Genomic DNA, 13,084 nt, shown 5'->3' on the forward strand with positions numbered 1-13,084 from the left:
TAGAAATTTGTTTAAATGCAGAAGTTGAAAAATTGGATTTTGGTCGCAAAATCCCGCTTTTCAACTACTGTGATGGTACAATCTAATATCGATCGATAATTTACGTGAAGGACCTCTGGCGAATGATTTAAGTAACGCCAGGGAAAGTATACAATTTGTTGTACGATCAGCTGTGTTTTGAAAATATTTGTGAAACTTACTAACGAAAAAATAATTAACTCTAATCGTGTAGTTTTTTAATAACAATGACTACGGCCGCAAGACCTACGTTCGAACCTGCTAGAGGTGGTCAAGGACGCGGCGAAAAGGATCTAAGTGCAATATCAAAACAATATAGCAGCAGGGATTTACCTTCTCATACGAAACTAAAATACAGGTATTTTATTTCATTTCGTATTATTTTTAAGAAACATGTGTGTGTACATATTGTTCCTAAAACTATTATGTTGTTTTATGTTTAGAAAATAATCGAACATAACCTATTGCTTTCGTTGTTTGTATCTACTTTTATGAATTTCCTGTTTAGAGAACATGGTCAAGGAACGACAGAGGAATTGCGAAATCGTGATTTTCGCAAAGAATTAGAAGATCGTGAACGTGAACGTGAAAGAGAAAAAGACAAAAGTTCTAATCGTCGCATGATAGAGCCTTCACGAGAAATTTCTACAACCAGTGCCAAGAGGCAAAAAATTGATCAGGTTCCCACAGCAAGCTTAGATGCGGACGATCCTCTAGACGATGATGATTCAGAGTCGGAGAGCGACGAAGACGACACTGCTGCTCTTTTAGCCGAATTGCAGCGTATTAAGAAGGAACGAGCTGCTGAGCAAGCCAAGAAGGTCAGACTTTTATCGATTTCTTATTATTTAATCATTTGCACACTGATCGGCTAACAGCGATTTAAACAAAGTAGTGGATAATGAATAAATTCAAATGAATAGTATTTGAATCATTTATTTTATTCTATTGATATTTGACATAATCTTGTAGAACATACGTGTGAAAAAAAAGCAATACAACTTTTACATCTTATATTTTATTAATGCGTGGTAACATTTGAAACTGATATGCAATATACAGTCATATATGACAAAATAGTAAGATATAAATTTCATAACAATGATAATGCTTCAGATATGTATTTCCCTATTTACTTATATTTTCACAATAGTTACCAGTGACCTGCATTTTAAACTTACAATGCATTCCAATATTGCTTACACGCACTTGATACACTATTGAATTATTGAATATTTCTGTTTCACACTGAGGACATCTCAAGCGGCAGTTAACTGATAAAATTAAACTCGAGTTTGTTCTGGTTCTTATTAATCTGATATGTTACTATGTTCTACTTTGTAGGAAATGGAAAAACGACAGGAAGAGGAACGAATAAGAATGGAAAACATCCTCTCAGGGAATCCTTTATTAAACTATTCCTCCCAGAGTGGACGCACGGATATGAAAGTTAGGCGTCGATGGGACGACGACGTTGTGTTCAAAAATTGTGCTCGCTCCGAACCAAAGAAGAAGCACGATGTGTTCATAAACGATTCGTTAAGAAGCGAATTCCACCGAAAATTTATGGAGAAATATGTCAAGTGAAGAATTCTTGTGAAAACCATATTCTGTCTGTACATAGTTTTAAGTTAGATTTTATCATTTCTAATTGTACAAGTTTGTAACTGAAAATCCGTACGAAAATGTGACATCTAAAAGTTTTATAGGTCGGCTAGCTTGGGGGATCGTGTTCCATTAAATCGTATGTTAATTCTGTCCGTTCGTGGTATCGTAAGTGCGTTACTCAATTACGCAAACATTTTGTAATTAATGATCATTAAACAGAGACGTACGAAGCACCGTACCAATTAAATCGAACTCGTTGACGGGTCACTGGCGATCGCGCTGCCTGAAATCTAGAATAATACCAACAAAATAAGTGCCCCATTGTGACCATTGAAAATTTCCTCTCCAGACGGGGGAAATCTGGTGTTAAAAACAGGAAGGCGAACGATCCGTGGTGTTCTCTCGCAATTCGCTTCGAGGAGGGCCGTTCTAATAACTTGACAAAGAAGTCGTTAAGTGCTCCGTATGTAAAAATAGGGGTAAAAATAGTGGAACGACAGGAGGAAAGAGTAGGACAGATGGAGTGGGGCGAGGCGGATGGAGGTAGCCGTGTATCGTTCCGACGGAGATTGTTGCGTGTGCGTGCGTGTGTGCGTGCGGGAGAGAGAGAGAGAGGCAAGCGTGCTGGAGTTTGTCCAGGCATTGTAGGTACGTGTTTCGGTAGTGGCGCGATCCGGCTTCGGCGGTGGTGCTGGCGGCGGCAAGCGCGTGTAAACCGCTGGGTCAAGTATAACCGGTCTCAGGATCCCCGGAGCAGCTGGAGGCAGCAGGCAGTCTACCGGTGCGACGCGCAGCTGGTTATCGCTGGTAGACTCCCTGGCACCGACCTGGCCAGAGAGAAACAGACAGAAAGAGAGAGAGAGAAATAGAGAAAAAGAGAGAGAGAGAGACGACCGTTCACCGAGATCGCCTCGAGATGATTTCTGGGAAGAGGTATGTCGTACGTTACGGTACGACCGATCGGTACTTCGCACGGCTAAATTCGTCACCTAACCTCGTCGATCCGGCCCGATTTTTGTCGTATCCTCGAATTTAGTTCGACACGCGACCGTCGATTCGCTTTAACAGATACAGCGAGTGGATGATTTAAAATAAATATTATTTCGAGTTAAGTAGCTTTTTACAGAAATTTAATCGTCGAATCCGTAACATAATCTCCGTTATTCTCTGTTACAGCCCGTTCGCACGACTCCCGGTCATTTTATCAAATCGGTAATAGCCGAATGGAGCGTTCACACCATTTTGCATATTCGTCGCATGTTCGTGTCTCTAATACAGTGCTTCCTAACCTTTTTTTTATACCGCAACACGCTTAGGAAAGGCCACTTACACGGTACCCTTTTTACATTTCCAATATTAACAACAATACTTTAGAACTATATTAAGAAATTTTATATCACCTTTCTTTCATGTCATCTTATAGGAGTAGTATCTTTTCGGATTACGAGGATTCCGTTCTCACCTTAGATATCAGTAATATATTTTTATGAACTATATTAAAGTTACATGCAATTATCAAAAAGAGAACAAAAATAAGATTTCAATTTTTTTTGGTTGTAGTTTCAATTAACATTGTTCATTTTCGACGAGTGCAATTTTAAAATGTACATTTTAAATGGCATAAGTCGTCTGTTTTCCGAGTTCTTAATGGTAAAATACTATTGTGTTTCGATTGTATGTATAAGTTTTAAAAGTAGAACTTCTGCAGAGAATTATTCCGTAGAAATGTAAGTGTTATCCTATGATTAGTATCAATTTTTATGAATTAGAAGTAAATTACGGTTGGGTTAGTCTTTTTTGGCGACGCCATCTTGGATAACACATGAACAAATTTATCCCAACTGATTCAGAACTTTCAAATTCAGCGAGGGCGTAGAAAATTTAAACACAGTTGTATTGTACTAATAATAACTCAAAAATGCGATTACCACAAAAATTAATATGAGTATTAGTAATTGGTAAATAGTAAAAAAAATATTGAGTAATTCAGCAAAGTGTGAGATAAATTATTAGTATGATAACAAAAATAAGTCACAAGAATTGCATGCATTAGCAGGGGTATTTTTGGCTCTTCCTCCCACGCAGCTAAACGTGGAAAGATTATTTAAAAATTAATTTTAGCGCCAGATCGTGCTAATTTAAATGCAGATATAATAAATGGTGTTTGAATTTTTGGACTAAATCCTTATGGGGATATAACAATTAACGTACTGTATAATGGTTTTTAATATACCATTAATAAAATCGGTTAAATATTGGCATTGAATTAATCCAATAACAATCTAAACACTATATTAAGTACATACACATTGCGGATAAAAATCGTCCATTATAAAATTTGTCTGTGATTACTATAGTTATACGAACATTGTCGATGAAACTCAGTTTAGGTGAGATCGACTCAATGTAAACATTGCCGGCGATTTAAAGGTAACCCTTGTAAAATCGATATAAAACCATCTAAGAACTGATACAATATTGATTCTACAGAACCATAATTACAATCGGCAACAACTCATAACAGTTATATAATTTCAGTTCTTTATAACTGTTTTAGTCAATACCTCCATAGAATAATAATTAACAATTATTTTTGAAACCTCTTTAATCCTTGCTCGAAAGCTAAAAACCGTTTTAGCGTCGAAAAAATAAATTACGGAACCGGTATCCTATTGTAAATATTGATTCTAACGATTATTCCGAATAGAAGTTTTCTATAACTGTTTCGAGAACCGAAATCGATATAACGACAGTTTCCAACCCCTGCTTTGTACCATCGACGCGTAGAAACGAACAAATTATTGTCTTTTCGCCGAGAAAATCCTTGCAATTAAGTTTTTCGGTAAATCGATTTTCCGAATCGCGCGTCCCGGCGTCGTTTTTCGCCGCGCGTACCGAATAAAAGAGAAACTTTAATCGAGGAGACGATAAAACGGAACGAACCAATGAACACTCTCGCCTGGACGGCAAACCAAAGCGCGGAGTTGAATTTTCTTCGAGAGGATAATCTCCGAGGGAGGGATTTCCCCGGTGAACGCACCTCTAGATTCTGCAGCGGCCGATGCTCGACGGGAATTCGCCCTGAGGGCTCTCTCCCTTCCTCTCCCTCTCCCTTTCTCTCCTTTCCACTCCCTCTTTCCCTTTAACTCTCTTTTTCTTCTTGCCTCTCTTCCCTCTCACCGTCCATTCCTCTCTCTTCTGCTGCCACATTTTTTATTTACCTCCTATATTCCTCTATTTACTTTATTTATTCTGTTGCTGTTGGTCAGTAGAGAAAGAGAGTGCACGCCGCGAGAAAGAGAGACGGAAAGGGAAGGAGAGTGAACTGCAGCATCTCTTATTTTTCGCCAGAGTTCCATCCACGAACGTGCAGAATGACGAGCCAGGGCTGTAAGCTACGAACGTTTTATTGGGTGAGCTGGTATGCATCGATAATGGAATCTCCGGAGATGCTTTCAGGATTATCGCCCTGGGGAATTAAGACCCACCATCCAGGGAATGAGCGCCAATAACCCACTCGTCCTCTTGCGTTCGTCACCCAAGACAAGAATCCCGGTACGTAGTTAACGATCACTGCATGCAACCACAATCGTGAAGCCAATCGTTAACGCATTTGTTACACAGTAGTCTCCAGCATCCGTTGTAATTTACCAAATACAAACGAATCGAATAAGAAATTGTCCGTAAACGATTCAAGCAATACTCGAGTGGCAATTTAGTTAGGTTCCTATATTTTGGAGGGGTAATATTGGGGCGGTAAAAATTTACTATATTATCTGCGTACTCTTTTTTTTTTTTATTTTAAATCGAACAGAATAGCTTGTTTTGTATCGTATATGAGTTTATGACAGAAGATCGATGAAATTGGCGAGGCGGTGCGAAAGTAGCGATCATTTGGGACAGAAAAGAGACGGGCATCGAAGTAAACAACTAAAATAACTTGATATCACGTTTAAAAATATCTGACCAATTTCTATCTGCTCGTACATTATTCATGAACGAGAAAAGCTATTTAAAAAACCGACACAACGGTGTAGTGACGTCGGGTTGCACATTTTCTAGTGGACCGAGGGAAACGTGAATTTTTTTTTTTTTCTTCTCCTCCGGCTTACGTGTACCAGTCGGCAAGGAAATTGTGTCGAGTAAACAAATATTTCTTACAACAAACTGGATATTATAAGCCTTGTGCTGGCTTTTATTGGCAGATTAATGATACTACCGACTCAGATTCGCTTTCACCGTCGTCCGCCCACCCCGGCCCCTTCTACGTTTATGGCCGGTTGCGCATAAATATGACACGTGACTTATTTTTTCTTCTTTCTTCTTACATTTCTATTAAAAATTCCCCGCGTGAATAATCATCCGTTCGCGTATCGGTGGCATCGATTTCGCGATTTGCACGATAGTTTTTCGGTTTCTGGCTTCATTGGTCATTGAAAACCTCTTTCCTGGTGACTTCAACGCGCGTAAGCTTGATAAAGACTTTAAAATACCCTATAGTAGACGAAGTTTCTAGAAGAACATCGTAATTTATTGTATAAATATAAGTTAGCAGTATCATTACGTATTATTATCGTTAAATTTTATATAAAGGTGTTAGGTAAACTTTTTCTCTATCTTCTCTAATAACGAAAAAAAGAAAGGAAATCTTATTTATTACATGCTTAAACTACATCGATAATATTATGGATGGTTTAGTTAGTAGATATATTTACAAAAATATGGTTTTGTTTAGTATAGAAGAAGAAAATTGTGATTTATAAGGAGTCTGTGGACCATAATTTAAGAAACTCTGTTCTACGTGAAAAGCTGCGAAAAGAAGAAAACTGTAGGAAAGAAATCGTGATCACGTTCGATCGAAAGATTCCACAGATCTCGAAACTTTCAGATTATGAAGTTTCTAGCTTTGTGTGTTATTTTTCGAAATGTCGTAATCCACAAATGGAATATAACTTCTATATATACATACATTATTGAAGTAATCTGGCGCGTTTCGAAACTTTCTGTTTAAAAATATTCCGTTTCTGTGCGCTTATAGTTTTAATTACTTAAATACACCCTCGTTTAATAGATACAAATAAACTATATATTTCCAAAGTGATTTTTCGTAATTCTAAACTCTTGGACCAATTTTTGTTATCTAGCAGGACAAAATTATCAGCTGAAATACTAGTTTCTTTGGTTTTACAAGTTTCTCTACTGATAAAAAATATATTTTATATTTAACGTGAATGTTTACAAGGAAAAGATGAAAATTTGACAAATTTGAAACTGCAAAAGTGTAGTTCGAGCGAAGTTAATAGCATAACTGTGTTTTCGTGAAAACATCCCCTTATCTTATATACGTGTAAAAGACACAAAAAAAGAGTTTAATAGAAAATTTTATGGTTTCGATACCTTGCAATATGGTGAGAAAAAATTTCTTTTTAATAAAAATAAAACTTTATATTATATAGCTATATCTACTCCGAATTGATATTCTATAAATAATCTGACCAAATACTCATCTTTACTATACTTTTTATTTCATCAAAATCTTTGGAAACGTACGCAATATACATGCATAATTTCAATTTACACGTCGGGAAGAATATTTATTAGAGGAATAATTAATCAATAAGTGAACAGTCAGTCCTGATTTAACGTTCGTAACGTAGGTACAATTTAATTACAAGTAATTTTCCAAACCTATACCATTTAATTCTATTTAAATATATTCGTGCGTGCAATGCTCACAGAAAAGATCCGTTTAACGAATAGCTCGCGACCGTGAAAACGTGTTGATTTTAATATTTCCGAAAATATTTCCCCACAAATTCTGTTTTCGAAAGTGTTTTCATATATCCATCGATCGATTAACCCATCGTATGGTGTAATTTATCGTAGAACTGTCTAATTAAACTGTAGTTTTAGCACGATATAGCAAAAGAGATCTTATCGCCGAGGCTCGATCTATTTTCCCTTAATTCGATCGAATTATTTTTCCCCGCTTGGTAAGAAACCGTAATAAGGATTGTTTCCCGTAAACTGTTCGAACGGATAATGTTCGAGAATGTGGAATCAAGTCGGGGAACGTCCGTTATTCGTTCTCGCTTTTCATCGTTCGGTTTTACGATCACCGGGACGACTCTAAAACTCCGAAAGGAAACTTTCCACTGGTGTGCAAAAAATGTTGCATACCATAAAACGAACGTAATCGAACGGTTGATCGATGATACGCGGAGAAGAGAAACGGAAGATTCGGTGGTTCGAGGATCAAAGTTTCCATCGGTCGATCCACTGAATTTTCGAAGGCATTTGCACGCCCCTGGGTCATAGAGATAGGACCGCCCCTGCCGAAGAAGTAGGCGGCGTTCACCAGCCCTGATCCTCGACTCTCTAACGTGGTGCCGGTGATCAGGGTTAGGCGAGGAAACACCGTGCGATGGCGGCCGACCGAACCTGGAAATTCTTCCACTTTTTCAACCCCCTCAATCGTTATCAAACTCTGTCTAATAATTACGGGCAGTTTCCTGTGACAAACGCACGCGAATCGAGCTAGTTGCAGTTAAGGTAAATGTCTCGGTAGTTAAATCTCCAAGAAAGCTGGTTAAATTCTACAAATTATAGTAAATTACGTACTCGGTCGAGCATTTGACGAAAATACTCTTTTGCCATCGAGATGGGTAGAAGTCGTTAACGTTAGTAGACATTACATTGTGACTTAAATATTAACGATCAGTATACAAATTTATTACTTGGAAAACCGTCAGAACCTAGACTTAATATAATGATTCGATTTGCGATGTTCGAACATTCCTATCATAGTAGCTCTATTCAAATATTAGTATTCGAATTTTCTTTTTAATAGTAACATTCGAATGATATTGTTTGGATAATAATATCTGAATAGTGATATTTAATTGGTAACAATTAGACTGCGGATCCTTATGCAAATTCATGTTTGTATTAATAGAATCAATGAAATGGGAGATTTGTAGAGTGTTGTCTCAACCCCTAAATATAACAATTCGTACCTTACTTTAAGTATTTCTTATATTTTTGTATATCAAGTGTATCCTGTAGTATTTTGAAAATTAAAATTTCCCACAAATGCATAAACATCCGTAGTCTAGTAATAATAATATTCGTAGAGTAATATAGCATGGTTAGCCGTCGAATATTCGTCAATTATCCGAATAGTAAACTATTCGACGAGTCGCAGCCCTACTCCCAACTACACCGTGTGTATTTGATTGCGTATTACTTACGTCGTAACACACGTCGGCGAACCTCTTCGGAACCTTGCAAACACGCGGTGTTACACGCTGCATTCCTTAAATGCCGCATTAGGCGTACAACACCGTTCTACGCAACACGTCGCACACTTGTTGAACAATCTAATCGTGAGCACGCCTTTTCACTTTGCGCGAACTATCCTTCATTTTCGCGGCTCTCTTTATCATGGCCATCTGGCCGCTGCTACGCGTTTTTCTTCTCGCTGTACGCTGATCGAATGTAGATTACGTACAAAAATGCCTGGACCGGTGGTACTTAACCGTTTAGTCTAATGGATGTAAAGCCTTTTCCATGTAATGTTTTTAAACATTAGTTAAATCAATGGTTTTCTATCCAGTGTCGAGATTCTTGATGTAAGTACTCAAAACTTGGACAAATCTCTAAAAAGCTAGGGTAATTTATATTCGACAGATAAGAATAACCGTTAGCATTTCCAAGTGCTTAGAAAATTTGTTTCTTAAAGACATTGGTATGAAAATTTAAATTCCGCTTTACTAGAGTACTTCTATCAGCGTTTGAAAGTTTTCCAAGACGTCTACGCTTTCCATATTAGCAGCGTAGCTAAACAATCTTGCAATTTCTCTATACATAGAGTCTAGGACATTGGATCGAAAGAGTCGTTTTAGTCTAATAGCTATTAAGGATTAGAAGTTTGGGGTCCAGACTAAAGTACACCCTTAACACGCGAATGTAGCATTAATTGTCATAGTGACGCAAAATGACACGAATGCCATGACGTTAAAATTCACAAGCCACGTTATCGTGCATTCGATTCTACATAGTTTATATTTTTACGGCTAAAGAATAAATCACCCGTCCATTAAAATCTCCGACGTCCGCGAGCGTGCTTAAGTATGGAATCCGAGGTCCGTAAACGTACCATTAAAAAGGAAACTGGCGACCGTGTACGCGAATTTGAAGCGTTTGAAATCCCGGGATGGGTAACTGTACGTCGTTTGGCGAAACGGTCTGCCACCGTGGACGGAAGAAGAAGAAGAGGGTTGGAAGAGAGGAGATGGTTCGGAGTAACAGAAGAGAGGATCAGTATGTACGTACGCGTGGCTACCGGCGTGGCAAGGCAAGAGGACGCGAGACGATGGCTAGGTGCGACGTAGCAGAGGCGAAGCGAGGCGAAGCAAGGCGAGGCAAAGCAAGGCGAGTCACGGCGAGGGGGGGCGAGGTGACCGAGGGGTAGACGAGGCGAGGCGAGGCGATGCGATGCGAGGCGAGGCGAGGCGAAGCGAAGCGAGGCGAAACGAGGCGAGCAAAAGCAAAGGCAAAGGCAAAGGCGAAGCGAGGCGTGGCTCTATCGGAGGAGCGGTACGGCCCTGGGAGGCGGTGGTGAGGCCTCGCGGAGGAGCAGCGACGACGAGGAGGTGCACGGCACGGGCCAGACAAACAGACTGGCACTGGCATCGCGGGAGTCGGCGGCAGTGGTCACCGGTGGTCACCGAGACGGTCTCGAGACTCGAGAGTCAGCCGTGTGCGCGTTTGGCGAACATGCGCGGCGTGCATCCTTCGAATCGCTGCTCCAGGAAAGTGCGCGCAACGTGCCCGTTCCGTTCTCGGTCGCGCTAACCTGCAGGATTCGGTTGCTTGGAAGTGACAGAGAGACAGGATCGAGACTTTAGAGAACGACGACCGTGCAGGGTACGTGGAAGATAGTCGGTGGGCACGGTCGAACGAGCAGGAACCGAAGAAGGTGTCGGGTGGTGTTTGAAGTTCGACGCTGGGATCGTACGCGGGTTATTGAGTGCGGTGTCTCCTCGCGAGATCGTCGGATCGATCGATCCCGTGGTCGGATCGCGGCTCGATCGCCGAGGCGGCGGTCCCGCTCGGCGTCCACGTTGGTGGTTCGATAGGAACGACGACGACGACGACGACGTCGTCGTCGTGCGAGCGCCGACGTAGGAGGAGGAGGAGGCGGTGGCGTAGGGGAAGGTGGTGCTGGTGGAGGTGGTGGTGGAAGCGGCGGGAGATAGAATGGTGCCTTCCGGGCCGTGTCGATCTCGAGCGGAAAGACGCGGCGTGATGTCGCCGCGCCGTCTCGCGCCCCTGCTGATCCTCGGGACGATCCTCGCCGGGCTGACGAGCACCGCCGCCGCGGATAGGATGAGCGGCCTCTACGTTGACAACGGTTTCGACCAGACGGTGGTGCACAGGGTGGTCAGCCAACGGGAGAAACGCGAGGTCGAGCACGAGATATTGAATCTACTTGGGCTGCCGGATCGGCCGAGGACCACGGCTGGCAGGCCGCCGCAGGTCAAGAGGTCGGCGCCCAAGTTTCTCCTGGACATATACAAGAACGCTCTCGGCGAGGACGAAGACGAGAAACCGATCGCCGAGCAACGTAGGGCCGGCGAGTTTGACCTCACCGGTCAGGATCTCAGGGCCATCGACCAGAGCGACGTCATCATGACCTTTACCGCGCACAGTAAGTCATTATTCCGTTCATTTTATCTGCGTTTCGTCTCGCTCGATCCACCTCCGCTCCGTGTCATCGCGTTCGAGCCCGATCCTCGGTTGGTCCTGGACCTACCGTCGCCCGACGTACGTGCAAAGCCCGGATTCCACTCGACAAATACTACCTAAATACTAGTAAATACTAGGGGTGTGCGAGGTCTCGAAAATATCGAGACGAGACGAGAATTTCTCTTGAGATCGACACGAGACCTCGAAAGTATCTTGTTAATCGAGAGCGCCAAGAATCTCAAGAATCTCGAGTCTCTGAAATTTTATTATTATTATTATTCATTTATTAACGGGGACAAACACTTTAGTACAAAAGATGTAATATGTAAGGAACTACAAATGGGGATTTTACATAGTCAAACATTATCGCTTATAAAATTTTAACAAAATAAATATGTCGGGATTCTCTAATACATATGCTATTATCAGGCAATATAGAACAATTAACACTTTTACATTTAAATTCTAAATAAAATATTATATAGTTAATTACATTCCTGACATTTATTTCTTATATTCCGGTTATTATTCATTGAATCTCTTTGAATTTTCGAGATTTTCGATATGTTCCGAGATTCTTGATATTCTTGATTAACAAGATACTGTCGAGGACTTGTCTCGTCTCAACACGTCGAGATCTCGCACACCCCTAGTAAATACTAACATCCCCTCCCTAGTTTTCTAGATTTCATGTATGTCGAGGTGCTCCGAAAACTGAGCGCAGTTTCTTACGTTGGCGGTAATTAGGTTTTGAGTGGGTGAAATACAGATCCTAAGAGTGTGGACCAAGTGACCTGACGCCCAGGTATAACGGGAATAATTGGAATTTTCTGCGAAAATACCAAATTCTGGATTTTAACGATATTCCAATGAAATTTTTATATTAGTTCGTTCTATAAGTTTGTGTCGTTTGATATTCTAAAATTGACGAGGATAAACTTTATAATTTAATAGAAAACAAACAGAATTTGTCGGTTCAAGGGATTTCTGAAACTTTAAACATACTAAAGTGTCAAAGCTCTCGAGGTTTGGAATCTTGATCGTGCTTGAGCCTGATTGCACGAATATTTTTGTTGGCATATAATAAAACTGAACTTCATAAATAGACAGCGAATATTTATGTATTTATTCGAAATTAAAATTTTCAGAAAACTACAGAGTGCATTCAGTATACAAAAATATAAGAAATATCTTCAAGTAAAATACGAATAGTTATATCTAAGGATTGAGACCACCCTCTACAAAGCTCACATTTCGTTAATTCTATTAATAAAAATATAAATTTGCATACAGATCCGCAGTCTACTTATAAGAAGTAAAATACAACTATGTTCAGGCTAATTAGAGGGTAAACAATTTGAAAATGTCAACGTTTTAATAAACTACGTTTGAAATACATTTTAATAAAAAGCCAAACAAGTTTTGTAGCGATGATACAATGGCTCTGCTAAAGGAAGGAGAAGGAGTTGTCGAACGAGAAGAGGTTTACAGTTTTCCATAAAATTTGATTATATATTTAAAATAAAAACGAACATATGGAACGATCTAATATTAAACGTATCTCGAAAACTATGCAAGAGAGGTATTTCTTTCCTTGCGTAAATCTCATTGTTTAGTTCTATCAATTACTAGCATGTCAATTTCAATTTCAAAGGTTAATGACTTCGTCTATGCTTTAATCAGAACACCGATACCGACCATAGTCAAC

General features: G+C 40.1%; 2 protein-coding genes across 2 annotated transcripts in view; both read left to right on the top strand.

Annotated features, from left to right (window-relative positions):
- Window positions 1-137: 137 nt before the first annotated feature.
- C12.1 (spliceosome-associated protein CWC15) lies at window positions 138-4,104 on the top strand. Its single transcript, XM_076777641.1, has 3 exons — window positions 138-376; window positions 527-839; window positions 1,363-4,104. The coding sequence occupies exons 1-3, from the start codon at window positions 246-248 to the stop codon at window positions 1,603-1,605; spliced, it is 687 nt and encodes a 228-aa protein (XP_076633756.1). The 5' UTR covers window positions 138-245; the 3' UTR covers window positions 1,606-4,104.
- A 6,090-nt stretch (window positions 4,105-10,194) lies between these two features.
- Window positions 10,195-13,084, top strand: part of Gbb (glass bottom boat) — a 47,547-nt gene continuing 44,657 nt past the window's right edge. Inside the window, exon 1 of the mRNA XM_076777064.1 lies at window positions 10,195-11,338. Within this exon, the coding sequence (XP_076633179.1) occupies window positions 10,888-11,338 (451 nt within the window). The 5' untranslated portion in view covers window positions 10,195-10,887. The remainder of the gene's footprint in view (window positions 11,339-13,084) is intronic.

The sequence above is a fragment of the Colletes latitarsis genome, chromosome 11 (genome assembly GCF_051014445.1).
Source record: "Colletes latitarsis isolate SP2378_abdomen chromosome 11, iyColLati1, whole genome shotgun sequence".
In the NCBI taxonomy this organism is placed as follows: Eukaryota; Metazoa; Arthropoda; class Insecta; order Hymenoptera; family Colletidae; genus Colletes; species Colletes latitarsis.

Excerpts from the sequence above, each read along its gene's own strand:
- C12.1 (XM_076777641.1), top strand. The coding sequence starts at position 246 with ATGACTACGGCCGCAAGACCTACGTTCGAACCTGCTAGAGGTGGTCAA. Across the intron at positions 377-526 it reads CATACGAAACTAAAATACAG|AGAACATGGTCAAGGAACGA; the intron begins GTATTTTATTTC and ends TTTCCTGTTTAG. Across the intron at positions 840-1,362 it reads CTGCTGAGCAAGCCAAGAAG|GAAATGGAAAAACGACAGGA; the intron begins GTCAGACTTTTA and ends TCTACTTTGTAG.